Source organism: Aythya ferina (genome assembly GCF_964211825.1).
Source record: "Aythya ferina genome assembly, chromosome: Z".
Classification (NCBI taxonomy): Eukaryota; Metazoa; Chordata; class Aves; order Anseriformes; family Anatidae; genus Aythya; species Aythya ferina.
Window position 1 is genome coordinate 30,539,201 of NC_140299.1, and position 27,607 is coordinate 30,566,807.

The 27,607-nt window shown below is 38.9% G+C and overlaps 1 protein-coding gene across 1 annotated transcript in view; it reads right to left on the reverse strand.

The window, feature by feature from the left end:
* The window catches only part of GLDC (glycine decarboxylase), a gene marked incomplete at its 5' end in the record, with an annotated part of 46,066 nt that extends 18,827 nt beyond the window's left edge, over positions 1–27,239 (reverse strand). Inside the window, 16 exons of the mRNA XM_084504640.1 lie at positions 918–993; positions 1,159–1,301; positions 1,744–1,785; positions 1,884–1,968; positions 2,497–2,594; positions 3,127–3,207; positions 4,087–4,226; positions 4,836–4,941; positions 5,911–6,007; positions 6,713–6,909; positions 7,143–7,290; positions 8,003–8,080; positions 10,454–10,618; positions 18,659–18,794; positions 26,802–26,880; positions 26,979–27,239. Of these exons, the coding sequence (XP_084360766.1) occupies positions 918–993; positions 1,159–1,301; positions 1,744–1,785; positions 1,884–1,968; positions 2,497–2,594; positions 3,127–3,207; positions 4,087–4,226; positions 4,836–4,941; positions 5,911–6,007; positions 6,713–6,909; positions 7,143–7,290; positions 8,003–8,080; positions 10,454–10,618; positions 18,659–18,794; positions 26,802–26,880; positions 26,979–27,239 (1,932 nt within the window). The remainder of the gene's footprint in view (positions 1–917; positions 994–1,158; positions 1,302–1,743; positions 1,786–1,883; positions 1,969–2,496; positions 2,595–3,126; positions 3,208–4,086; positions 4,227–4,835; positions 4,942–5,910; positions 6,008–6,712; positions 6,910–7,142; positions 7,291–8,002; positions 8,081–10,453; positions 10,619–18,658; positions 18,795–26,801; positions 26,881–26,978) is intronic.
* Positions 27,240–27,607: the final 368 nt, after the last annotated feature.

The following is a 27,607-nucleotide window of genomic DNA, read 5'->3' on the forward strand; positions in this document are numbered from 1 at the left end:
GGACTCTAACATACAGTAAAGCAAGCAAGCTCTGAGACCTTAGGAGCCTTCCAATAAACAAACTGGCATGCTCAGATCAAAACAATAATTACCTTAGCTCCACGTTGGGCACCAAAAAGTTCTGTGGTGTGTTGACCTGGCCAATAGCCAAACACCCACACAGCTGCTCACTCACTCCCCTCTCCCGTGGGACAAGGAAAACAGAGGTAAGGTGAGAAGATGCATGGACTGAGATAAAGATAATTTAATAGGGAAAAGAAAAGCTGTGTGCACAGGCAAACCAAAAGGCAGAATTCACTCTTTACTTCCCATCAGCAGGCAGATCTTTAGCCAATTCCCAAAAAGCAGGGCCTCAGTATCTTTTCTCAGTTGCTTGGGATGAGAAATGCCATAACCACGAACTTGACCCTACATCTTCCTTTGCCTGAGCTTTTATTAGTGGGTACATAATATGGTATGGAATATCCCCTTGTCAGTTGGGGTCAGCTCTCCTGGCTCTGTACCCTCCCAGCTTCTTGTCCACCCCTAGCCTACTCACCTGGGGAAGGGGTGCAGGGCAGAGTGGGACATAGAGGAAGCCTTGACACTCTGTAGGCAGTAGACAAAACACCAGTGTGTTACAGTCAAAACACAGCACCACATGGGCTGCTGTGAAGAAAGTTAATTCCATCCTAACCAGACTCAGTGAAGAGCCAGGCCATTTGATGAAGTCTCTTTTCCTCACTCCCACTGCCTTTACAGTCAAATAAGATTTAAGATGGTACACATGAGGGAAGCAGGGAATACCAAAGGCTTGTCACAGATAAGGATAAGAGAACCTAATTTCTTCTGGCCTGCATGAGTCCTAGCTGCAGAACTAACTCTCCTCTCTACACTTTCCACCCAAAGTTCTTCCCAATACAAGTGTTGACACTTACACTTCGATGACGTTCTCCTTTTGCATTTAAATAAGCTTTGATTGCGGCCAAGCCTGCGTACTCTCCTTGGGCTCCACTGCAAGAGGAACACAAAGACTGTTATGGAAGCACATGGACTAGAATGGACTAACACTCAATAGAAGTTTCAGAATTTCTCTGCCAGTTTTGTCTTGCATATTTTCCTTAGAGGTAAGCTTTTGGAGTCCATGTAAAAAAATAAATGTTCAGAAAAAAATCCTACCTGTTTGGTTGGAAGGAGATTTTGTCGTAACCAGTAATTTCACACAGGTCCTTCTCTAAGTCCTTGAAAAGCTGCTGATACCCTTGAGCTTGATCCAAGGGCACAAAGGGGTGGATGTTGGCAAATTCCTTCCATGAAATAGGCTATGAAAAAGAAAAGAAAACCAGCAAAGCATGAGCTGTAAATTCTGAAGATAACTTTTGTTGTTAAACTCTATGAAGCAAAGAAACTGTTCCAGTGCACGACAACTCTCTCAGTGAAGAACCTCTTCCTGACATAGAGCCTGAACCTCCCCTGTTGCAGCTTTACTCCATTCCCTCGGGCGCTAATACCTAATTTCAAGAAGTATTTTTTTTTTTTTCGAAATGGAGCCTTCAAAGCCAATCTCCTCATTTTGCCACATTCCTTCCATGCTTCTTGAAGCTGTTTTTCACTAGCAGAAGACAAAGCCAATGCCATTAGCGACTAGCCTCCTCAGCTGGAGTTCTAGACCAAAACCACCCTCTACCTCTAATGTCTACAATTACACTGGCTACATGATTTATGCATGTGGGTTTCAAGTAAGACAGTATTATTGCAACTTACTGCAAGTTCAGCTGAACTATTGAGCTTCATTGTACAGGACCCCTAAAATACAAACACATTTGAGAGTTTATTTATCAAAATCATTTATCAAAGTACATAAATACGTAACTATTTTTTTTCTCTTTTTGGTAAATACCTACCAAAGGAATCATGCTGTGAACAAGGGAAATATCTTTGTTTTCTAATCTCTTCATGTACCGTACGATATTTGTTTCGGAGTGGTAGCTGGAGAACACAAAATGCAGTGTTAAGGCAAGCAGACTGGCTCTACCACCTCGTTGATTTGTGCTCTAGCACAGGAAATGCCATAAAATAATTAAAAAAAAGAATTAAGACTGAGCAGTGGTAAGAGTAGCCTTCCACTTTTAATTGTTAGTATATATTAGGTACTTATTTCAAATCATTACTTTATGCTTGCTAAGAGCAATGTGGATGGAAAACTACCTATTATCATTTGCTCAGAAATGCTATCACCAAATACAGGAAGTAGGGGTTCAAGTAAGCCTGCCAATACTGTCTCCTCAAATAATTGCTTGTACAGTGTACCAGTCTAATGAAAATACACATACCTCATGTGACCAAGAGTACCACTTTGATCATTTAAAAGTTGTATAACAGAACTACTAAACAGATTTCAGAGTAACAAGTGACTGAATACAGATGCAAAACTGTCCTCAACTGACCCTCAGTACAAATTTTGAAAGGAGATATTACATTCCATTAAAATATAAAATTTACAGCAATTTCACAAACCTGTTGAAAACCTGATGGGTCAAGAATTTGGAAGTTCTCTTAAATGGGGTGCTTAGGATACCTTTGGTTTCCTCGCCCATACCTTCAGCAATTAGTTCCTTCAACACACAAAAAAAATTAAGTTAAATACTTTCATAGTCAATTTTAATGAGAATTAACTTATACTAGCAGTTTACCACAAGCTTTAGTCAGTTCTTTAGGTAAAAGCACTTTATTAGCACACATATTGTATATATCTAGCATATCAGCAATATCATATTAAAACTGGTATAGAAGTGTCAGTAGTCCTTGTCTTGGAAGTATTGCTGCTAGTTATATACAAATAAAATTCCAGTGACAGTGAAGCAACTGATCATGTAATATAGCCTTGAAAATGCATGTAACAGACCAAACTCAGAGTGTCTAACCTGACCAAAAGGATTAAGTATCATAACCACAGAATGTCATTATTCAATTACTTAAATCATGGTTATTTTATCGTGCTTCTTTCTGTAAGACAGCATTTGAAATTGTCAATAATTAACAAACCCAACCTACAAACACCCACTATCCCAAAGCACAGTTTTACTTTTCACTGAATTTCTGACACATTCAGATCAAGTTCATGCATATAATCTTTTGTCTACTTACAGCTGAAGACTCGCAACCAAAAATCCATAATATGTCATCTAGGTCTTTCTCACTTACAGTTTCATCAAGTGATACTCCAAGCTACGGATGAATGAAACAGTAATTACTCAAAGGTCTCATTTCTAGAGATAAACTGTATTTGTTCTTGTCAAGAAAAAATATTCCAGAAACACCAGTGAAAAAAACACAAGACACCATACACAATTATATGCAAATATCATGCCATTTTATGCAATAGATATATACATTTCATTTACATATAATTTTCTGTCTTTCGTCTTCTAAACTATTCAGGCTGGATGGATCGCAAGCTTTAAGACTGTGATCTTGAGGTCTCTTCCAACCTAGACAATTATGTGATTCTGTGATTCTGTAATATTACTAAGTGTGTTCAATTTAACAAAAATCTCCTATTTTGCAAGATTGCTCTGTCCCCCAATTCCATTTTAAAGAATCACAGAATCACGGAATTGTAAGGGTTAGAAGGGACCTCAAGAGATCATCAGGTCCAACCCCCCTGCCAAAGCAGGTTCCCTAGAGCAGGTTTGTCCAGGTAGGCAATACAAGTTACCAGGTAGGCAAAGAACATACCGGAGTTTGTGAAGTACTTAGTGCCTACCAAAATGTGGTTAAGATTTCTATTTTGTCTTTAAATACTGCCAAAGGGCCTGAATTTTGGAGGTCATATTGCATTTCATTGCTAGGTTTTTAAGAGCTATACTCAGTCTTTAGTGGCATACTTAAAGTTAAATAATGAGATAACCTTTTAAAATAAGCCTAAATGATAAGTTTTATTATTAAAAAAAAAAAAACTTATTTATTTATAATATCTTTTTAAGTGGTATATCTGAGCAAATTACAATAAATATTTAAAAAATCTGTTCTGTTTAGCACATTATGAATAGAAACAATGAGAAAAGTCATGATATTGTATTTAGGAAAGGTTTTGGAATTGCTTACTCTGCCATCACTATAAATGCGAAAATTTATCTTTCTAAGAGCTGCCCTGTCCAAAACTTCTTTGACTGAGCATCCACACGTGACTGTCAAGGTATCAAAGAACAGATCATGGTGCAGTTTATGACCAGCTCTCCTGAGACCTATAAAAAACAGTAAGTTAATTCTATTAGATGCTGTACTGTTTGCTTACAAAGTATTTGCATAGCAACACTACATCTGTCTCACAAGTAAATGTTCTTACACAACAAAGTGAGATATTCCCCTTGTGTACAGAGCAGTGAAATCATCAGCTTTTTAGTGAAATATCACTGTGCATGAAACACGTCTAGATCAGACTCAGACATAATTAATAACAGACTGAATCTACAGATCTTTCTATGTGTCAGATTTGTAATATGTATTGTGCAGAAGAATTCATATATGAATGAACAAAGACAAATCTCAAAACCAGAAAGAAAAATCTTGTTACACAAATGGATATTAATTATCATGGAGTTTGTCATACAGCTTAGACACTTAGTGGTTTTCACAAGAGGCAAGTGGTCTTCCAGCTGAGCTTGCAAACAAAGCATGGATAATTGTAGCAATCCCTCCCCAACTCCCAGCATTCCAGTCCTGCATTGCTCCTTCTGAGAGCAATGACGGTCATGCCAGTTAAAAAAAATACCACCAAAAAAAAAGTTTAAGAAAATTTTATTTAAGAAAATGTAAGGATTTAGGAATAGTGTCTGCAATCATTAAATACTCACCTTCAGCCAGGATTAAAGTAGCATTGTGTACCCGTCTTGCAATATCCCTTAATCCATCAGATCCATGGTAGACACCAAACATGGCTGCCATATTAGCCAGAAGAGCCTACAATACAAATACAGGTTAGTATTTTATTAACAAATACTACTTCAAATTAGTTTAGCAGAAAGTTTCTTTAGCACCCAGGAAAAACACATCTTCAGTTAATGTAATACTTTTATTATACTTTCCAAAAAATAAAAGGTGAGAGAGACAAAATGTATTTATAAACTATAGACACTGATTATGAACTCAATGCCCTTTGAAATTTAACTGTCAGTAATTAACATGAGCTTAAATTCAATTACAGCTACAGAGAAGTTTGAAGAATTACAAGTAAAACTAGGCTTGTAAAAAAAATCATTTAATATTGCTATAAAAATTTATGAATCATCTCATGAATAGTAAATAACCAGTTAATTATAACAATCCCTCCTCACAATAAGACACAACATTAAGAGCATGAACAATGCATTGATAGAAAGAGTAAGTTTATAAACTTGTTCAGATGAAAGATAGTGGAGGCATGTTGAAAATAACTGTTTCAGGCAATTACTGATTTAATCATGGTATTTTACTATAAAGAGAGCTTTTGGACAGTAGTATTTTTGCATCAAATCACATGTTCAAATTGTCATGACATATTTTTGTCTAAATAGTTTTTGAATTTCAAAATGGATTCTTTTTTTTTTCCTACTCGAGTGGGTAATCTTAGATGATTAGAGACAGATTTTCTAAATAAATTCATTTGGAACACAGTGCTACTCAGTGAAGTTCACCCTATGGGACAGATTGGCTCATTCAGAGCTAGGGTCTTTTTTTAAAGGAAACAGATGTTAATACCCTTTTCTCAAGAATGGTTCAATTTTTTCAACAGATTTGAAACATATACACAAGCAAGCACATTTCAATGTTCTTTCTTTTTCAGTAAAAACTCTCAGAAGTAAAGCTAACTCAAAGTACCGTTGTGTTAGTATGACAACCTTATGGTTCCATTCATTCATTTTCAATATTCAAAGCAAAGCATGACATTACCTGTGCTGTGCAGATGTTGCTTGTAGCTTTATCTCTCCTGATATGCTGCTCTCGTGTTTGTAAAGCCAGTCGGTAAACTTCCTTTCCATTTGCATCTCTAAGTCACAAATGAAAATGTTGTTTCTGTTACTTCAAAATGACAGCAAATTAGGAGATCAAGCTCTATGCATGTTAACTTCGACTGTCCTCAGAAAAGTGCCAGAGGGAATAAATCAGAAATCAGGATAGACATCAAACAGAGAGAGAGACTAAGGTCTCTAGAGTTCTGTTTACTTCACGACTGGCAAATCTGTCCAGTCAGGTATAGTGCACAGCAAGTTTTTTAAGCATGCTACACCAAAACTTGGTATTTACCTTAAAGTGCCACAAATTATTCAACTATTTTAACTGAATATACATGTAACCCAGAACTTATTTTGCACACTGATAAGGAACCATCTTTTCTAATGATACCCAGTAATAGCATGCAGAGTTTGTACATAAAAATAACCCGCACAACAATGCTGTGTGAGATAACTGATAGCTGTGTGAGATTAATTCTCTCTGCTGTGTAGGTTATTTCTTCACCCTACATGGCAGCAAGCACTTCAGGCAGGCCACAGCATCATCCTACACAAACGCAGTTCTTTAAGTTCTCTTCCTAAAAATTGAAGCCAATCATTTGCACTTCTAGTTTTCAACAAAAAAGGTGTTAGTTACAATGAGATGGTCAGGTGTTACTCATAAAGACTATGCAAGATGGTCCACAGATGTTTCATGGTGGGTCTTCCCTAAAGAGATGAAAGCTGAGGGGAGCCCTTACCTTGTGACACCCACCATCCTGCCTGGCATCATTCTCACTAGGTTTTCCTTGACAGCGAAGAATGCTGCGTGGGGTCCCCCATAGCAGAGTGGCACACCAAATCTCTGGGAGCTACCCAGGACAACATCTACCCCAAACTCTCCAGGAGGCTTCAGAATACAGAGAGCCAGAAGATCAGTAGCACAGCAGGCAAGAGTCTGAGAAAGGAAGTGCACAGAGCAGTCAGTCTCATCCCTGAAGGAACAGTGTTTGCATAGGAGCTGGGTTTGAACAAGGAACACTTTCAAACAATTTCCTATCTCTTGCACAGTGCTGAAGTGTAACGGTAACCTTCACACAGCACCTCATGTAACTAACACTTAGTTTCTAGACCTATGGCTGTTTTATGCTTCAGAGTGAAATCTAATGAGACAACTAACATTTGTTTTACCCCGTTCTGATGAGCTCTTTCAACAAGTTCAGAGAAGTCTTCCACCTTCCCCTCAGTGTCTGGATACTGAAATAATACTCCACTGACATCCTTTCCACTGAAATCCATCTCATGGGGTAATTTGAGCTCAGTAATAACACCTGTATAACTGGAAAACAAAACCATGTACAATAAGATGTATTCAAAACATTCACTGCCTTGAAGTGATATTTAGTATGATGCTATAATGGACTTAGAACATTTTTTTTCTTTAACATGCAAAGAGCTGAAGCTGCTTGGCATCTCTAAACACTGAGACTGTTTCATATCATGGTATATAGTACTGAAGAATAACTGCATTTGATATCATAATCAAATACGCAACAGAGAAGAGCAGAGGATGCCTAACCTACTTGGTATCAACATTTTGCTGCTTTATTTAGCAAGTTTAAATTTGAGAACCAAGTAATATGTTTAGAAGCTGGTTACCACAAACTATAAACTTAAAATGGACTTATCTTTCATTAAAAGAGAAGTTTTACTATCTAAGCTTAGTCATTTCTAAATTAAGTTACATCTAATAAAAGATGATCAGACTGAATTCAAAAACCATATGTATGTATTTGTACAAAAAAGGAAAAATTATACATTTTATTGTTATCATATGTTTAGTCTCCTTTTAAAGATCTTGAATTATTTCACAATAATATTTGAATGGAAAATTAGAAACAATGCCAAATGTTAACAGATTTCTGTTTCCATTTTGCTAACAAAGCACAGTCCTATATTCCAAGCATGTTAAGTATAGGGTGAAGAGGTGTAGGTGAAAAGTGATTCAATGTAAGTGAAAATAAAAGGTAGAAAATGTAGAATAACATTACTTGGCTCTAGTTTGGACCACTGCTATAGTCTGAGGGTGGCATCGGGAATCTACATAAAACTTCCTCCTTTTGTTGTGCCTGTTACAAAGAAAAGGGAAAAAAGAAGAGATACATATTAAGAATGTATTATTTTCCACGGAAGTGAAATTAACTGGTTTTATAAATGCGAAGTTTTTTAAAGTAAAAACAGTTGTGAATTTGGGTTATCATAACTCAGTAAGTATGTGATTCAATGAGGTTTCTAGTCAATTTAAAACAAGAAAGTTCATTGCAGATAGTCAACTGAGATTCATATGTGACAAAAATTAAGAGTGGCTATGAAACAGAATTAGAAGACAACTTAAACACCTGCAAGAATGTCTCTTCTCGTTTCAGCTAGGATAATTTTCCTCCTGGTAGTTGGTATGGTGCTGTGTTTTGGATTTAGGATGAGAACAATGCTGATAACATGCTGATGCTTCGGTTGCTGCAGAACAGTGTTCAGACTTAGCCATGGACTTTTATGCTTCTCATGCTGCCTTGCCAAAGAGGAGGCTGTGGGTGCACAAGAAGCTGGGAGGGGGACAGAACCAGGACAACTGGCCCAAACTGGCCAAGGGAGTATTCCATACCATGTGACATTATGCTGAACAATTAATATGGGGGAGCTGGCTGGGGTGGGGGGGCATACAGGGTTGCTCAGGGTCATACTGGGCATTGGTCAGTAGGTGATGAACAATTGCATTATGCATCGTTTGCTGTGTACATTATGTTGTTGTTATTATTATTATTATATAGTTATCTTCCTTTCCTGTGCTATTAAACTATCTTTATCTCAACCCATATCCTTTTACTTTTTTTCCTGATGATTCTCTCCCACATGCCACCGGGAGGGGGCAGAGAGGTGAGTGAATGGCTGTGTGGTGCTTAGTTGCCTGTTGGGTTAAATCACATCTCCACACACACATACTCTTATAAAGGAATACAAATGGTTTTTAATACTTGAGTTTCCCCATCTAACCAGACAGGTACTATTGAAAGGCTAAAATGCAGCCTGACATAATAGCTTGGCTCTCCCCAGTTAAGAAAGCGTGATTTTGTGTCAGATTGATGTTTTGAACAACTGAATAGTTGGAACACGATCATATTTGTGTAGCATCCTTCTTGATAATACAGACCTGCAGTGACCTTGAATAGTCTCCCTCAAACTTCATTTAATTTACATTTAATTCATCTCAAATACCCCTACAGCACAGCTCCCTGGAAGTAATTTACATATATCAATAACTGTTTCACTTTTAGCGACTCATGACAGATATACTCTGCCGTTGTTTATAAGCCATAATCAACCATTCAATCGTATTCAATCATTCAAGTCTTCTTGTTTGTGGACACCAGAAATTCATGCCACAGACTGATAGATTATGGGATAAAAGACAAGGGAACACTGAGAGGCAACAGCAGGTGGGGGAGCCCATGCATATGCTGTCCCAGGCCCACCACAGGAGCCACCAGCCCATCAGAAGCCCACCTCCATAGAGGAGCACAGAGGCACACAGGAAAGTGAGAAGCCAAGTTGAAGACTCAAAAGAAGGGACACCCTGCCCGTGCCCCCCAGGGCTGTCCCAGAACTGTGGTACATTACTGGATGCAGGGGAAGGGCATTTCAGGATTGGCCAAGGCTTATTATGGGATGTTAAGGGGACGAAAGGCAGGAAAAGGGATATATTTAAGTGGTTTGGGGAGGAATATGTATGGAAAAAAATGGAGGGATAAGGTGATAAGAAGGGACAGTTGTACATAAATAGTTGCTGGTGGATGCATTTGACTGGCCATGCCATGGTCCCAGTCAATACAGTTTGTCCCTTCTTCTTGTTCGTAGAATCATGGAATCACTGAGGTTGGAAAGGACCTTCAAGATCATCTGGTCCAACCATACCCCTACCACCAATATCTACCAATTACTTTCAAGCTTTCTGTGGGTGAGGGACTCTGTTTTGGGGTGTGTATATATATGGGAGTCCGGATGCCAGCAACAGGAGTCAGACCATGGGTCAGAGGGACTGGGTGTCCATGGTGAGCTGGCTGGAAGGACTGGAGTGAGCTGACCTCAGTGCTAGCACCTGGAGAGGCAGCTCAGCCACAGGGGCCTGTGAGGACTCATATATGCTCATTTTGCTTAAGTATTCTCTGACCTGATCTTTGTCCACCAAGGGTAAGCACTCCTTGCTCCAGACTTTTCCTCTTGTCTATAGGTCCTTAGATTTCTGAAAGCTTGAGACTTCTCATACACATCAACACTAGAAACTTTGTTAGGAACTAAGTTACATGGACAATTCAGAAATCTGCTCACAGTCAAAAGGCCACACACTACTTCAACCCTCTCACCTACACATGCCTACGCAGTCGAGATGTCTTTGAAACTCCAAATTCCTTCCTGCTGTGATTTAACCATATATTTAAACATATTACCTGTGACATAATTGCATAGCTTCTGCAGCAGCTGTCCCCTCATCCAGCAATGATGCATTAGCCACATCCATTCCTGTGATATCACACACCATAGTCTGGTAATTTAGCAGGCTCTCCAGCCTTCCCTGTGAGACCTCAGGTTGGTAGGGAGTATACTGGGTAACCCTGTAAGAAAAGAATTATGAATTTGGATCACAGAAAATAAATATATCAGAATTATACCAACACAGAATAGAATTATGCCACTGGAAACAAACAAACCTGCTATTTGTAAAGTATAATCCACTAACATGAAAATTTGTCAGAAAAGCTGTTTGTAGATGGTTGTAATTTATTACTGTCCTGAAAATCTGAGAGTATTTTCTCTATTGATATTGAATTTTTACAGGAGAAGAGTTATCTTCCTCCATTTTGAAAAGAGAATTTACTTTTAAAACAAAGGTATAAATGCATCTTGGTGAAAAGAGACAGGAAATAGGGTCTGAGTGTGGAAGAACTGAGTCACTTCACAAGATCTGAATGAGGATGCTTAGTTCGTTCATATCTAGGTATTGTATTGCCACTATCTTTCAACATATTGTTTCTGTGATCTTTTACTTGCCAAGTACTCTCAAGGGAGGAAAGGCACTTGGCACTTCACAGGATCAAGCTCAATAACATGCCACTTTTTGTGAAATGACAGTTTCCATAAATGTTGGTGAAGAAAAGCAAGACAAATGTGAATTTTATCTGTTTTCACCAGAAGAACAAAGATGTATAGGCAACGCATGCAATTCTTTGGAAAAGCCAACAGCCTAAGGGGAACACACCATTATAACAGCACAGAGAAAACAAACAAACAAACAAACAAAAGACAAAAACAAAAACAAAGCAGGAAAGGGTCCAAGAATGAAAGGCAAGAACAGAGATCAAATTCTCTTTTGACTGATAGAGCTTTGGACACTGGGTTCCACAGTGGTCCAGGGCAGACTTTACACCTGTTTTAACCCAGAGCAGTGGCCAGAAACCAGCGATAAGAACACTTACGGCCTTGTTCTCTAACAATGGAAGAAAACAACAGTTTGTTTGCTAGTAAGCCCTAGACTTTTGAGAAATGCTTATATGATTCATAGCTGAAAGTATGATCTTTAGAGACTGAAGAACTCAGAAACTCAGGATGCATACAAAGACAATAGGAGATGAGCTACACAGATTTTTACAGAACAAGCTGCAGAACCTGTGGTATAGAGCAAGATGATGTTGTGGTAAGGAGCAATAAAACAGCAATGCAAGGGAAGGAAGAAAAAAGTCCTTAAGAGAATAGAAGAGGTAGAGAGATGGACATACTTCACAAGCAAATTCAAAGTACTCAAGAGATATAGTATTGAAGGCAGGACCAAAGAAGATATGCCAAGTGCTATTTACTGGGTATGTTCTTTGCTAATGTATTTACTGTCTATTTAAGTGATACATCTGCTCAGATTTCTCACACATATAATAATCAGTGTAGTGACAGTAAACAGCTATATATGAATTTTGATGACTTTCCCAAATATTCGAGGTGTGTTTTTTTCCAGCTGCTAAGCTACACTTAACATTAAGTCACTTATCATAATAAAACTGATTATACAATCAGAAACTGAGACCATGGCCTGTGCTGCATATAATATTGCTCATTACAAATAGCAATAATGTATTTTCTCCACATCTTCTAAACTCAGTTTTTAATGTCAGATAAACTGTCAATACGGCAGTTTGGAGATTTGTTTTCTGAATGCTCCCTCAGGTCTCACCAATACAAAGAGTTGTTCCAAATACCTTTGCAAGAACAATAAACTCCCCTGCGTACAAAAAGAAACTACTCCACACTTAAAATTAATAATCCTACTTTCACAATTCATGAACTTCAGCTAAAGGTCTTTTTTTTTTCTTTTTTTTTCTTTTTTTTTTTTTTTTTGCATTATAACTTGCAGGAGGAGCTGGAAGTAGAGAAAAAAATAATCAAGAATCATTGGTGAGCATTTGCTGAAATAATGATTTAATAAAAATGAGATTTTAAAGTTGAGATTACCATCTCTATGGTTCATTTCAACAAAAAAAATTGTTTCATTTAACCATTACTGATTAGGAACTAACGCGAAATGAGATAGGTTGACAAAATTAGAGAAATCGGTAGCAGAGATGCAATACTTCACATTAAACATGGGTTCAGATTTTGCTATAGGACTTTCAAATTGCATTCTATATTTGTTTTCAAAGACAAAATGAGTCAAGTCCATAACTTCTTACAATACAAGAATCAGTTTTGGTAAGATTTTATTTTTCATAAATGCAGATAGACTTTAAAATAAAAGCTTCAAAACAGACCACTCAAATTCGATATCTAGAAAACTATTTAAATACCTTCAGGGATTTCTACTCATAGAATGGTTGAAGTAAAAATTACCAATTTCAGAGATCAACAAGAAGTTCAACATGAGATCTTGAATTCCTGTACTAGTGCAAATTATCATGCATGAAGTTTAACAGTAGTACAAGTGAATACACTTTCTGTAACGTTAAAATATTTATTTAAACACAAGTTTTTTTCTTGGAAGGTTATTTGACACTGTCTAAGCATCTAAATCCTGTAACATAATAACTATACTTCTCCACAGTTTCTTTGAACAAAATGACTGGTTTTAGTCTGCATTGCAACTCCTGCCTGAATATTTCTGACAATCTATACTACATGGTAAATGACCTCCTAAAGTCATTTAAAAGTCAACTCCTTAAAAGTAGAAGTTGTTCTTAAAGTAAACCTTTGTACAAATAAAATCTCTAAAAAGCACAAAGAACAAACAGCAGCAACAACAACAACTCAAACAAACCAAAACCAAACAAAAAACACAGCAATGGCTCTCTTAGCCCCTTAGCTCTTAGCCTCTCTCTAACCCCTTAGGTTTGTTCAAGTGGCTAGTCTGCAGGTAAAAGTCCAGCACCACCAACATTGAAATGAAAAGGAAGAATTGCTGTAATGATGAGGAATACAAACTAGAAACTGCATCTTTTTCAAACAAACAGGAGAAAAATATCATGTCCAGCCTGTGTCTTTTCAGACCAAAATTAATTCTGCACACCAAGATTCCTAAGCTAATGAAGGCAGATTGATCATGACAAAGGAAACTTTTCATGAGAGGCTAACAGAGTCTTTCTTGAGCCTGTGTCAGACCCATCGGGACTTTAGTAGTAAGTGGCTTTTATTTTTGTAGCTATTTAAAACTCTGATTTTGTTTAATCTTTCACCCTTTGCCTCATCCTACTCTCAGAAATGCCAACTTTAAGACACTGATTAAGGTTTTAAGAGATACTTAAGTAATAACGTGTCTCAGCAGCACTGCAGACTGGCATCAAAGCAAGCAGTATCTAGGAAACACAGGCTTTCAGCCAAAGGCTAGGCTGCTGATCAAAAATCTTGGCTTACAAAGGAGCAGAAGTTTTTGTACATAGGAGGAGGGGTTGTTTTAGGTTTAACAACAAAACAGATGATACATTATAAGTGCAAGATTAACAATTATGGCTTCTTTATACTAAAGTTGGCTCTTGCTTCTACTTTGCCTTACAACATTTGCTTTGGGAAATAGTAATGAAATGGCAGAGCATGCAAAGACTCCATTACTGAACAATGCTCAGTGAACTAGTTCTTGATTAGCATTTTTAGCTTCACAGTCAATAAGATCTAAAAATATAGTAAGTTCACCATGTATCTTCTTTCATAATTTTTCTATCCTCTTACTAAATCTCTGGAAATTTATTGGACTCATAATCAACATTGTACTTTCACTTTGTTATAACGTATGTTCTTGCAGTTTTAGCCATTCAGAAGACTAACCTTACACACCAGCAGAGCTGGAATTGGTTTGAAATTTCAGCCATGCAGAATATTCTTTTTGAGATCTGACAGTTGGTGAAGATAAAAGGAACCTAAAGTATAAACATACCACTAGCATAATTTGAAACCAATGTACATAAGCAATATCTTACTCATGGGTTTGAGAAAGCTGGATGGTCTTATGACAGGGCATGGAGACATGCCAGTTTCCAGTCAAAGCAAAGACACCGAATTTACTGCCAATTTGGCATGCTTTGTGAGTTGCTTGTGCAGCTTTCTGTATCTGGTCTGCAAGTAGATGCCAACAGCTTAATGTTTATATCAGATTTTTGCACAGTATGCAGTAATTTTCAGAATGCAATCCAGGAGTGCTTAAGTGCTACTAGCTACTAAATTGCAGAACTGATGTTAAGATTGCAGGTATCCTTGGTACAGTTACTATATTCTTACTTATTTAATGTATGGGGGGAAAAATTAAGTGAGCTGTACTTTGGAGACCTCTGCATTATGCTCCATTGCAAGGTGTTAGTGTGATGTTAAAGGCCTGCTAGAAATTTAAGTTCCAAAAATAGGTACTATGCTGCTTTGACATACAGGTCAATAAGAAGCTCTTACGTTAATAAGAAGCCTAAGCAGCCTATAAGGTGATCTCTGAAGGCAAGTACTCTTCATATCCTTAATTACTCATTTGTGTTCATGTTATAGCACAAAATTAATTGAGTCTTGTACTAGGGAAAAAGTTTAGCACATTTTGTGTAAAAAATGTTAATGTGTATGTGAAAATGGGATACAACAGAATAAAGACTGTGTATCCACACCAGCAGACAGATGACATATTTGTACTGCATGTGCTGGATGTTGCATTACCAGTAGTATGCCTCAAAAGAAATCCTTCTGCCTACATTTTGAAGTTGAGGTGCTCTAAATATAAAGCAAGTATACACACAGATCTGATTTGGAAAAGCAGGCTAATATTTTTGCTCTTATCAAATGAGTACAGAAAATACCTTTAAGACCTCCTAGTGCTACCATGGAACTGTTAGTTACAGACTGCCAGGAACAAGGAATTGTTGGCAGCTAGTAACCAAGACTAAACGTAAAACAAGTATCAAAAATAAGCTTCTGTGACTAATCAAATCCCTCACTAAGGAGACAGGAATTTTAATTGCAGCATTCCAGTAAAGCACTGCCCCACTACAGAAGGTTCTCTGCTTATTTTCTAACTTTGAATCTAAGTGTTTGTTAGATAAAAAGTTATCTAAGAAATATCTACCCAAGGAGTTTTGAAATAGCTTCTTTCATCAATACAGAAGTTCTTTCATCAATACAGAAGTAGTTTCAAATGAGATTCAGACTTAAAAGAAAAGGATGCCCACGCTTTTCTGAAGCTACCAGTACAAACTACTCCTGATTGCTTACTTCCTAGGCACTCAATTAGTGCATGGTTTTGGTCAGACAGTTTTATCTCAAATTAAGCTAATCAACTTCGTTACAAAGATATTATACATCTTTGTCCAGGTGCTTCAGAAAGTTTTGAAACTCCATCAATGTTGAATATTTTCTTATCAGAATCTGAGATCTGGGAATATTTTTTCTGGCAGATCTTCTGAAGAAAGCAGTGTGGGTCATTCGTCTCATTTTCTCTGCTGACAATACATTTTGTTTTAAACAGTTTCCTCATGAAATCTACCTTCGCTCTTCCTACATTCTGCTCACAATTCCAACTGTATTAAATATTAAAAAGTCCTTCATTTCTATTCTCAGGCTCTCTTTTTCAAACTTAGATTTATATTCCAACACAAATCTTGCTCTAATGTGTGCTAAGCAATGGGAAGATATTAGTTACGTGAGCCAGAACCAAGCACAAAAAATATGTTTGGATTTGCAGCATTTCCCCTGGACCTATAATGCAAAGTGTATTATTACTGATAGGTGTTGCAGGGAGAGGTTTGATTTCTTAAGTAGCGTCCACAAAGCCTGTATACTTATGACGTTTGCATAACTCCTAATAAATTTATTTTATCATCCTTCTGTAAGCTTAGTTTCTAGAATTCTGATTTGATTTAGGACACTCCAAGAACAGATTTCTGGATAGACTCTACCACTTGTTTTACTGGCACTATGTAGTTTTTTAGGTTTTAAAAATATGTAGTTTATTTTGGTTCACTTAGTTTTATATTGTTCTTATTTTTGTCTCTAGCAATTGGCTATTTGTTTTGTTCCACTGAAATGAAATATTTAGTTTACATATTTTGCAAAAAGAAGATGGGAATAAGACCAAATAAAACTTGGTTTAAATGTATTGCGTAGATTCCTTGGATATAAAAATTGCAACTCTGTAGTCATTTCAGAAGTCTGAGATGCGATAAAGCATACAAGACCAATAATTCATAGTCTTAGACAGCTGCAGATACATATACACATTTATGATAACCTAAAATACAAAAAATAGTATCTATGCAACAATTTTTTTTTTTTTTTTTTTTTTTTTTACAGTTACTCGACTTTTAAAAACATATAAATTTGGTTGGAAAGCTGCCAGGCAGAGAAGGACCTGGGAGTACTGGTGGATAGTTGGCTGAATATGAGCCAGCACTGTGCTCGGGTGGCCAAGAAGGCCAACAGCATCCTGGCTTGCATAAGAAACAGTGTGACCAGCAGGGCTAGGGAAGTGACTGTCCCCCTGTACTCGGCTCTGGTGAGGCCTCATCTCGAGTACTGTGTTCAGTTTTGGGCCCCTCACTACAAGAAGGACATGGAGGTGCTCAAGAGAGTCCAGAGGAGGGCAATGAAGCTGGTGAGGGGTCTGGAGAACAAGTCCTATGAGGAGTGGCTGAGGGAGCTGGGCTTGTTCAGCCTGGAGAAAAGGAGGCTCAGGGGCGACCTTATCACTCTTTGTAAGTACATTAAAGGAGGCTGTAGCAAAGCAGAGGTTGGCCTATTCTCCCACATGCCTGGTGAGAAGATAAGGGGGAATGGGCTCAAGTTGCGCCAGGGGAGGTTTAGGTTGGATATTAGGAAGAACTTCTTTACCAAGAGGGTTGTTAGGCATTAGAATGGGCTGCCCAGGGAAGTGGTGGAGTCACCATCCCTGCAGGTCTTTAAATGACGTTTAGATGTTGAACTAAGCAATATGTTTTAGTGAAGGACTTGCTAGTGTTAGGTCAGAGGTTGGACTCAATGATCTTGAGGTCTCTTCCAACCTAGACATTTGTGTGATTCTGCGTGAACTTCAACTACTGTTTGTGTTAAAACAAGATTACATGGTAATTAAGATGTCACTTACTATTTTAATACACTTCAAAAAAGGATGTTATTGACTATAGATAAGGGAACTTCTAGACCAAATGAAACAACACACGGTATCAATGATATTCAGTGCTGTGGAAAGTGAAATTCTGCATTAATTTTAGTTTTTCTGTTGCACCACATCTGTGTTACAGTTCTTTAGAACAATGCCGATACTGAATGAGTATTTATAATCAAGCCTTGGTGCTTTTGCCAATAAAAAAAAATATCAAGAAACAAAAGTCTATTTTTATTTAATTAATGCTGTTCATAATATACAAATTAATGTTTTAAAAGGTTTCCCTTTTTACATTTGAGCAACATCAAAACACCAGTCAAATTCATATCTGTCAGCCAGGTCATTTTTTGATGTTTAATTTGTTTGGGGAAAAGTCAATTTGATGATAAGAACAAAGTATGATATTCTCAGTCTCTTCAAAAATGAATTATCAAGTATTTCTGCCTACCTATTTTCAGGCGTCAGTGGAGTAAATTATTTGTTCAAATAGTAACATACTATATTGATATATATTCAAACTTTTGAAGTTCTCTTGTTTCAGAATGAAATAAATAAATAAATATCAAGACTTTTAAAAGAAAAGCCTTCAAGATTTCTGAGTCTGCTTTCCTGTTCTCTTTCTGAGACCATAATCAGACTATTGCATGGTATTTAACAACTTCCACCCAACACACAGCAGTGGAGGAGGGAGCTGCATTAGTTTTCACAAGAAGCTAGGAAAGAATTACTTCTGTTTAAGAGATAAGTTCTAATATTTCCTTAAAGCAAATGGAAATATTCTTGGTTTAGTTCATAATAAATAGGAGTTGTGACTTTTAAGTCAATGAAACGTTTTACAGGAAAAGCATCTTCTAAAGTAAATTACATATATGTATCTCCATTCTTTCTCCTTTTTAGCTTCAGTACAAACTGCACTTACACACCAGTATCAAATATATGAAAGTCTTAGAAAAATAGCTTTGAGGCATATTTGCCTGTGCTCTAGATTTGATGAACTTCATATGCGTATTTATACATATGCATTTAACAAGAAAATGTTGTACATTACCATCCTGCATTCTCCAACAAATTCCGTGCAATGGGTTGAGGCACTGAGCAGTTGTAATAACCCATGCCTATATAGGACCTCCATATCTTGTTCTTGCTTGCAATATTGTATAAAGTTTCAAGGATTTCATTTTCACCTAATTGAGAAAAAATTAGGTCAGAAAATTTCAGTTACACATAATGCTAGAAGAGTTTAACTAAAATGACTTGTACTCCTGAGCAAAAAAATACAGCATCAGAGACACACATATAAACAATAACAGAGTAAGGCTGAAATGATAAAATATTCAGGAGAAGTTTAAGTTCCACCAAATACGGGCATTTTTCCCCAGTCATTTCAAAAACAGCTGATCTGGATACAACCAAAATTAAATATCTATATAACTTTCCTAGGTTGTCTGTTCACATTAACCAGACTTGACAGTTCAGTTGCAAATATTTAATTTTAGGAAGTTACACCTTTTTTAAGACATTAAGTAAAACTAAACAACACGAGTTTCATTCTCTGACAAAAAATGCAGGAACTGAACAACAGTGTTCCCACCAATGTGGAAATGATAATTTGAGAAAACGAAATGTGAGAAAGATGTTGGCAAATGACTTAAGGAGCTCTCTTTTTTAATGCAATAAACATTCTGGGTCTCTTGCATATGCATTAAAATACATCTCAGAAGGGACTTTTCATTAGCCAAGTCTCATAGAATCAGCACTAGATGAAGCTATAACCACTCATAACTATGATTTAGTGTGCTTAACTGAGCCTTTTTTGCACAAACAGGACTCACATCAATCATTCAGTAGTAATTTCTTAATATTAAATAACTTTTTTTTTCCTCTACAGACTTCAATCACTTTCCATAAGCAATTGATAGAATGGAAGAGTTTTATTCATTTAGTTTTAGTATGCTTCATCAGTTTATTAAAATATAGTGTGTGAATACTATATTTCTATCTTAAGAAATTCCATGTAAGATTAGCTCTGAAATCTATCTGCCAATCTAGTTTAAAGATTACAATACAATGCTTTTGAAGCGGACAAACATAGATATTACCACTTCAGCTCTTATTTCAGAATTCATGTCTCTTCTTCCTCTTACTTGAAATGCTTACATGTTTTTTAAAATATGTATTTATCCCCAGATGTGACCCTGGAAACTGCTGTATAGCTGCAGGACAGCAGCTGCATTAAGTTCTTCTGTTCATTCTGCATTGCAATCTCAAAAGCAGACTTTGGAATATCAGTGTATAAATTATCAACACAGAAAAGCTTGGGACCTGAATGTTTAAAATCTTGTTTCTCACTGTACGTTATTCCAATCAAGAAAGCTCAAGTCAAAACATTTATTGCTCTTGAATCTGCTGGCAAATTATTTTCCATAGAAAATGTCATGGTTTTGAATTAATTTCTTCTGCAGCCATAGATATTAGCACTTCATCTCTGATTACAGAGGTCATCTCTCTTCTTCCTTTTACTCTTAGAGCTGGTATTGCATTCAATGCCTAAAGATTTTTTTAAATTTTTTTTTTTCCCCAATTAATTTATTCCACAGTCATCTAAATCATAATTCTGACCACTAAGGTTTTTTTTTTTTTTTTGTATGGATTCTTCAGTTCTGACTTCAAAGCTCATTGCTTCTCTGCCTCTTACTCAGTCTACTGTTACATTCAATATACAAAAGTTAATTTATTGTTTTTAGTAAACTGTAGGGTGGGTTGTTTTTTCTCCTTTTTCCCTGGAGATTCAGGAGCCATATGTTTCTTATACTTGAAATCAGCAATGTCCAAGGAAAAGTTTCTAAAACATAGTAAACAATTCCACTCCCCCATCCTCCTCCTGCAGTACTTATTCAAAACAGATTCACTTGTTATTTATTTTAGTAAGGGCTTTAACATTACTGAGATCTTCCTCTATCACTTGCAAACCAAAACCTCGATGAAAGATGGTTTTGTGTTCAGTTTAAAGGGGAGCATTGTATTCTTGCAAAATTCAAACTTCATCAATTTTTGGGGAATTCCAAAGCATTTGTTCATTTGACTCCAAGTTCAGTTGAAGGCCGAAGTCTTTTTATCATTTATCTTGCTCACTAGTCCAAAATGTCACACACACAAAATGCATGAAAAGCATAAATTCCATAGTAAACACATACCACAAACACTGTACTATATGCCAGACAGTTTCCTTTGTCTTCTTGATTGGGCATTTCTTCTAGAAAGTTAAGAGTCTTTTCTCAGCAAATACAGCTAACAACTATCACGTGAACACACTGAACATTTGACAGAGCTCCCTGAAATAACAACACCATTTACACACTGATGCACTGCACAAAACAAAAAGCCTTAGCAAGACCATAAGCAGCTTAAGCCCCAATTAAACTTCCAACTTAAAGGTAGAACCACATACAGCACTGGCTATATTTTCACAGTTATGAAAGTTACCTCTGGGAACAGTCACACTATTAGTTGTAACAAAGGTAGTGAAATACTATAGGGCACACTCACTCCATTCCTGCATCACTTCACTCGCCCTGCTCCATCAGTCATAACAAGGGCAACAGCATTAGCAGCTCAAATACACACCTCCAACATTTGGCATGCTTCTTCAAAAAGACCTGGGATGACTACTCCTTCACAGTGCCCCACGCTGCTGGGAGGCAGCTCAAAGCATGAGACATCTCTTTAAGGTGTCCCATAAGGAATTGTACCCCTGAGCAACTCAAGTCAACAGCCCCTGAAGTGTCTATCCAGTCTGGCTGGACAAAAGCAAACATTAGTCCATAGGGATTTATGGCAAGTTAGTTTTCCACGCATTCGGTGCTTGCTTCACATTGGTATAGTTCTGAATTCAAGCAAAACTAACCCAAGCAAGGGTCAAAGAAATCGATGCATACATGGTGGCCCAAACTCTGACTGTTCCTGATAGCAGGAACCCTGCAATGGTGGTAGGACAGTTGTGCGTGGTGGGAGGATGGGAGGTATGGCTCGGGCTGAGGCACAAGAAGCTCAGACTGGAGACAAGGAGAAGCTTTTCACCACTGGGACAGCCCAGCCACCGAGCCAGTGCCCAGGCAGGGTGGGCCTCTGCAGCTTGGGTGGGTGAAGCCCTCACTCCCTGGCTGGGTGAAGCCCCGAGCAGCCTGGGCTAGGCCTGCTCTGGGCAGGGGTGGGGTTGAACACCTCCCCAGGGTCCCACCAGACTCAGCAGGACCTTACATCCTGGTTCCCAGCAGCAGCAGCTGTATTCTCCACTCCCCTCAGCCTAGCTTTTAACAACAAATGCCTATAACATGACTTGTGAAAGGTGTCTAGCACTGCATTTTAAGTGACTGACACTAGTAGAAAGGCAGAAGAATGCTAACCACAAAAGTGATCTTAAACATGCCTAATAACCCCTTTTTCAAAATCAAATTGCTGAGTTTTCAACTTAGGGGACAGAAGGGTCACTGAGTCCAGAAAATTATACATTTATTCTGCTGTATGTACCCTAGGACATATGTAGTGAAAACAAATCTTGTAAATGTTTATTTGAGGCTAAAACACTTGAACAAGACTAGTATTTCAGCAAGTGTCAATATCTGCAAGTTAAAACCACAACTTTTAAGACCTCAGTGTTGCATTACAAATTTCTCTCAGCTCTCCCCAGCAACAGGTAAAATGAAGAAATATACAAATTGGGGAAGTAAAATGGAATTAGAAAATTTACTACTGTTAAGAAACAGTTGGAAATTGGCTATCAAACTTAGATGTTTCTTGCTAGTTTCTGAAACTATGGCTGAAGTGCCTTTATCTTTAATTCATTTCACTGGTAGAAGTCTATAAATCCTTTAAGAACCTTATTCAGCAAGAAGTAAAACTGCCAGGTAAGTCACCTGCAGTTGATCTTTATTCCCCTCATTATTACATTAGATATGATCAGCGACAGTACCCAGGATAAAGTTCATTGATCTTGCAGCACTCTTATCAGACAGCTGTGGAAAAAAACTCACTAAAGCTACCACTAGGAGTTCAGCAAGGACACTTCAGGACTGCCACCCCCTACACATCCACAGGTAGAAAAGGCAAAATACATCACAAAAACAGTATGAAGTGAGTTACCCTGTCATAAAATAAATTTCTGCTAGTCTTTTAGTGTAAAGCTACTATGCTAAACACTTATGAGATACCTGCAAAAAAACAGAGTATCCAGAGAAGTTCAGAGAGGAGCCAACAGGGAGGAAAAAAAAAAAAAAAAAAGTGAGAGAAACAGATTGAGATTTACAACTTACACTTACCCAGCCTGCCTGGAAAGCAGAGGCAGCCTGAACATGCTGAGATTTACCTGCATAGCAGTTGAATTTGAAAACAGAAACAGTCTCTCTTACAGTATGACTGCTTCTGAACCACATCCTTTTCAGAAAGGTTTAGGCTGTAGACTCAATTGGTTCCTTACACAGGTTTTGTAGATTAATCTTTGTAACCCCTTAGGTTTTATAGAACAAGTAGGAATGTTTTGGAAGAAATCATGGTAGAATTGATAGACTCATTCTTTTAATTCAAAGCCTAGAATTTGGATTAATAGGCAGCATTGCAGGGATAACCATTACTGATACACAGTGTCAGTTTTCAGGGCTAAAAGGAGGGTTACTCATAAAGTGATCTGTTCTTTGACTTCAAATGGGTCAGGCACTACATATGTGCTAAAGCACCTTCAGTAATTGAAAAAAAAAAAAAAAAAAAAGCTAGCTGTTAAGGTTCACTTGTAGTCACAGTGGGAAAATGCTCTGTAATAACAGCTGATCACAAATAACTACATATTGAACAGATGCCTAGCCTTTGTTGTGAATATTGATTAAACAGAAGCTATATGCCAAAATAACACGTTCCGTGGCCTAAATCTGCAGAAAAAGCTGACTCTAAAAAGCCTCCCTTCTAGAGTAAGTTCAGAATAAGTCCTGCAAACCAGGACTTTTAACTCCTTGGTCCCTACTGGCCTTCACTGTTATGTTCAGGAGGTTTTACAGCATTGACTGTCAGTGGGCTCATGGCAGCAGGCACTTTTAAAATAGCTTTTTTCCTTTCTGGCAGCAGAGGAACATGGATACTTCTGTCATACCAATGACAGCAACTCATTTCAAATACTTCTTAGCACAAGTTGCACTATTTTTCTCCTTCACCACTGACCATGTCTATACTAGAAGACGTTTGCCAGAAGAGTGCTGAGAAAACTGAAAGAGCATTCCTAGTGTAGATGCACTTGTACACACCTGTAAGTGTAAAGTTTAGTATCTACCATTCACACATATGCTAATATCCACTCGGGGCTAGAGTCTTTCTCTGTCAATATATTGTCTGTCAGGGAAGTAATGAAGTTTGAAGCACACTTCTATGCTAAGAAAACTAGGAAATATAACACAAAGAAGTGCTTATACTGTAATGAGATGTTTTATTTAGGAATGGTAGAATATGCTATAACATTTAAAACGGCTTTTCAATATAAACTGCAACATAAGCTGGAGGATTTCTTTTACTGCTGTTGCATACAGACAGATGATTGATTTTCTAACTTAGATAATTTGTGGCATTACCAGTGAAGGATCTGTAAAGCAAAACAATCCCACTGCCACACCTAATCAAACTTTGAAGATATATACATCAAATATCTTTTCCTTCTCTGTGCTGTTCGTACAGTTTCACAGCTCACATGAGAGCCTTGTCAATTTGCCTAGATCAGCTGTCCTCAGCTGATACATAGTCCTCAATGGACATTTTTCTCCTGTGTTTCCTTTTTCTGCATGTGGAGCATAGCTGTTATTTCACATTTAGATCTGAGACAAGGCTTAAGGCTATAAAATCTTAAAAAATTAAAGTAATTACAGAGACATAAGATACCCATCCAGACATATCATTTATGGTATATGCATAGTTTTCATGGGCTATAATTCTAGCTGTAAGCAACAACTTTAAAGAGACTTCAATGCAGGCTCAACTGCATTTCTCAATATGAAGGAGTAGCTTGAGTACAGCTCAATTGCTCAGTTGCACACTAACCTGTCACTATGTCAGGAGCCACCATTTGCTTTTATTGAAACAGAGCTGTTCAGAAAAATGGAAGTGTATATTTAAACCATTAGAAATTGCCATAGTAAGAACTTTATAAATACTGTAGTTAAACAACACATTTTTAATGGCCTTGCCCTGTTCTCTCATCACATGTATGAGTTCTGGGAATAGCAGGGGCAAAACTGTCTTCATTCAAACAAAAAGAGCACATTTAAAAAATGATACAGTTCTCACAACACTTTCCCCATTTGTTATTTTGTTTTAGTACAAGGTATGGGGATGAGAAATGATATACTGTACTTACATAAGTTAATTCCACACTGGTAAATAGAAAGACATGTTCTCTCTAATTGTACATTACCAAGGAATCAAGTTTTATCCAGAATATGTTGTTTTAGGTCCAAGGTGTTCGAAGTGAAACTGCGTAACTTTAAGCTGAGACTTCTAACTCTGTTTTAACAAGCTGTGAAGTTTTCTGCTACCAATGGAGTGGAAAACTAAGTGGCAAAATTTTGCACAAGTTACAAAAGACAGCTAGTCTGTCACACTGAGGGAAGAAGAAAAGGCAGTAGTGTACAGACAAAAGTTTTCTGTACTTCATCTCTTTTGAGAACTCACCGCATGCATCGCAATGTGAGACTGCATCACAGTCACATTCTTTCAAAGTATAAGAGAACTTGAACAGCATAACAAATGAAGCAAAGAGCCAGTGGACTACATGCACCACTAGCTAATGAGGTCCCCTTGCACAGCAAGAACTTGCATGCAACAGACCATCACTAATTCATAGTTGATTTAAGAGATATTGCCTTCAAACAACATGAAAATCAGTATGAGAACACGCAGAACTGCATCAAGATTTTGACTTAAGTTGGCATCACTGGTTTGGCGTTCATTAATGTGAATTTTTTTTTATTCTTAACTGTACAGTATCACAGTAATGTCTATTTTAGAAACATAAAACTTTGTAAGAATATCATGTATAGAGTCCCAAAAATGAAGAACGTTTTTTTAAGTAGTACTTATTAGTGGCAATTTGTCTCCTCTTAAAGACTATAAAAAAGTATTTAAGAAGTTCTCTTTCCTGAGGACAAGCACAAATACCTCTTCAGTCAGGGAGTATTGACCAAAGTACATTAACTATAGAAAAGCTCACAAAGGAAGTACTTACAGCAGCAGCCACATGGAGAGAAGAAGATGATTAAACCTCACTTCTCCTGCCCACCCTCATAGGGTGGGAAAACTACCAGAAAATCAAGTGTCATTGCACTAAGGGAGCATTTCACCAGATGGACCTTTCTGCCAATGCCCAGCTCCATCATCCCAGCCCCAGCTTCCCTGGGTGTGCTCCCTGGCTCTGCTCCTGATGGCAATGCCCCACCTGGCACCCACCCAGGACTTCCTGAGCAAGCACACTCCAGCTGTGGTACATTGGTAAGCAATGCGAGGAGCCAGTCATAGGGACCACAACAACCCAGGCAAGGGATCAAGACATAAATACAAAGCTAATACCAGCCAAATCGCCTCTGGTATCTGAACAGCCAAGGAGATTTGCAAGTTTTGCTGGAATTGCTTAGGTGGGTGCATTGTTAAGGGTTTCCTTCGCTCCCTGGATTTCCTGCGTTATGTTTACACGTGATGTCCGATATATCTAGACAGTGAAAACTTTTAAAAATATTAACATGAGGACTCATTGAGCCACATCAAGTTGACTACGGCGATTTGCTCTGGTGCCACAATAGCTGGCTCAGATGCCTCACATTCCTGCTCCGCACCCATCTCCCTCAGGCGGAGGGATTCAAAACGCCAGCCGGCGGCCCCTCGGGCACCGCTTAGAGGGGGGTTCACGCAGGTTTTGCAGGCTTTTAGGGCGTGCACGCTCCCACCCGGGGGCGCGGGGAGCACACAAAGGCGCCGCGCAGAAGCACGGGAGCCGCGCGGGGCCGACAGCCCCGCCAAGGGGCGATGTTTCGCCACGCCTCCCCCTCCGCATTGGGATCTCGGGACAAAGCGGCGGCCCCGAGCCGAGAGGCGGCTCCCGGCTTTTCCCTCCCCGAGCTGCGACAGGCAGAGCCCGGGAGGAGGCTGGGGGCGGCGGGGTCACTCACCCACGGGGTCCTCCATCCTCAGCGGCCTGCGCAGCCGGATGCTGCCCGGGATGGCTTTATCCATCAGCTCCTCGACGCTCTGCAAAGAGGCGGCGGCACGCCGGCGTTAGCAGACCCCAGACCCCACGGACACCCCCAGCAGCAGCTCCCCCCCCCATACGCCGCGCGGACGCCCACCTGCACCCCGAGGGCTCGCAGCATCTCCCTCTTCTCCCCCTCCCGGGGGCCGATGTGCCGCCGGGAGAAGTCATCGTGCCGCGGCAGCAGCTGCTCGATGCACCGCGCCGCATCGCCTCCTCCTCCTCCTCCTCCTCCTCCACCGACCCACCGCTGCTGCTGCTGGTTGTGCCGGTGCTGCCCACCGCCCCCAGCCGGCCGCAGGTGCCTCGGTCCCCCCCGGGCCGCCAGCCGCCCCCACCAGCGCCCACAGCTCTGCATGGCCCCGCCGCGGCCGCCGCCGCCGGCAGCCCACGCTTTGTGGCCGGGGCGGGGGCGGCGGCGGCGCGGCCCCCTTCGGCGGCGCCAATGGGGCGGGGGGGCGGCGCCCTGCTCGCCCCTCCCCGCCAGCACCTGCCCCCCACCCCCCAACCTTCCCAAAAAAATCCGCCCCCCTCGGCCCTGACCCCGGTGCCGAGGCTCCCCTCCCCTCCCCCCGACAAAGCCAACAGTAAAGTTCTGGTGCTCCTTCTGCGGTGCTCCATCTATCCGCCTGTGATTAATCTCATTATAGACATCAATATCATCATTGTAGGAAAGCTGACATAGGTGCCAAGAAATATCTCTAATCAAGATGTACACTTTTCTGG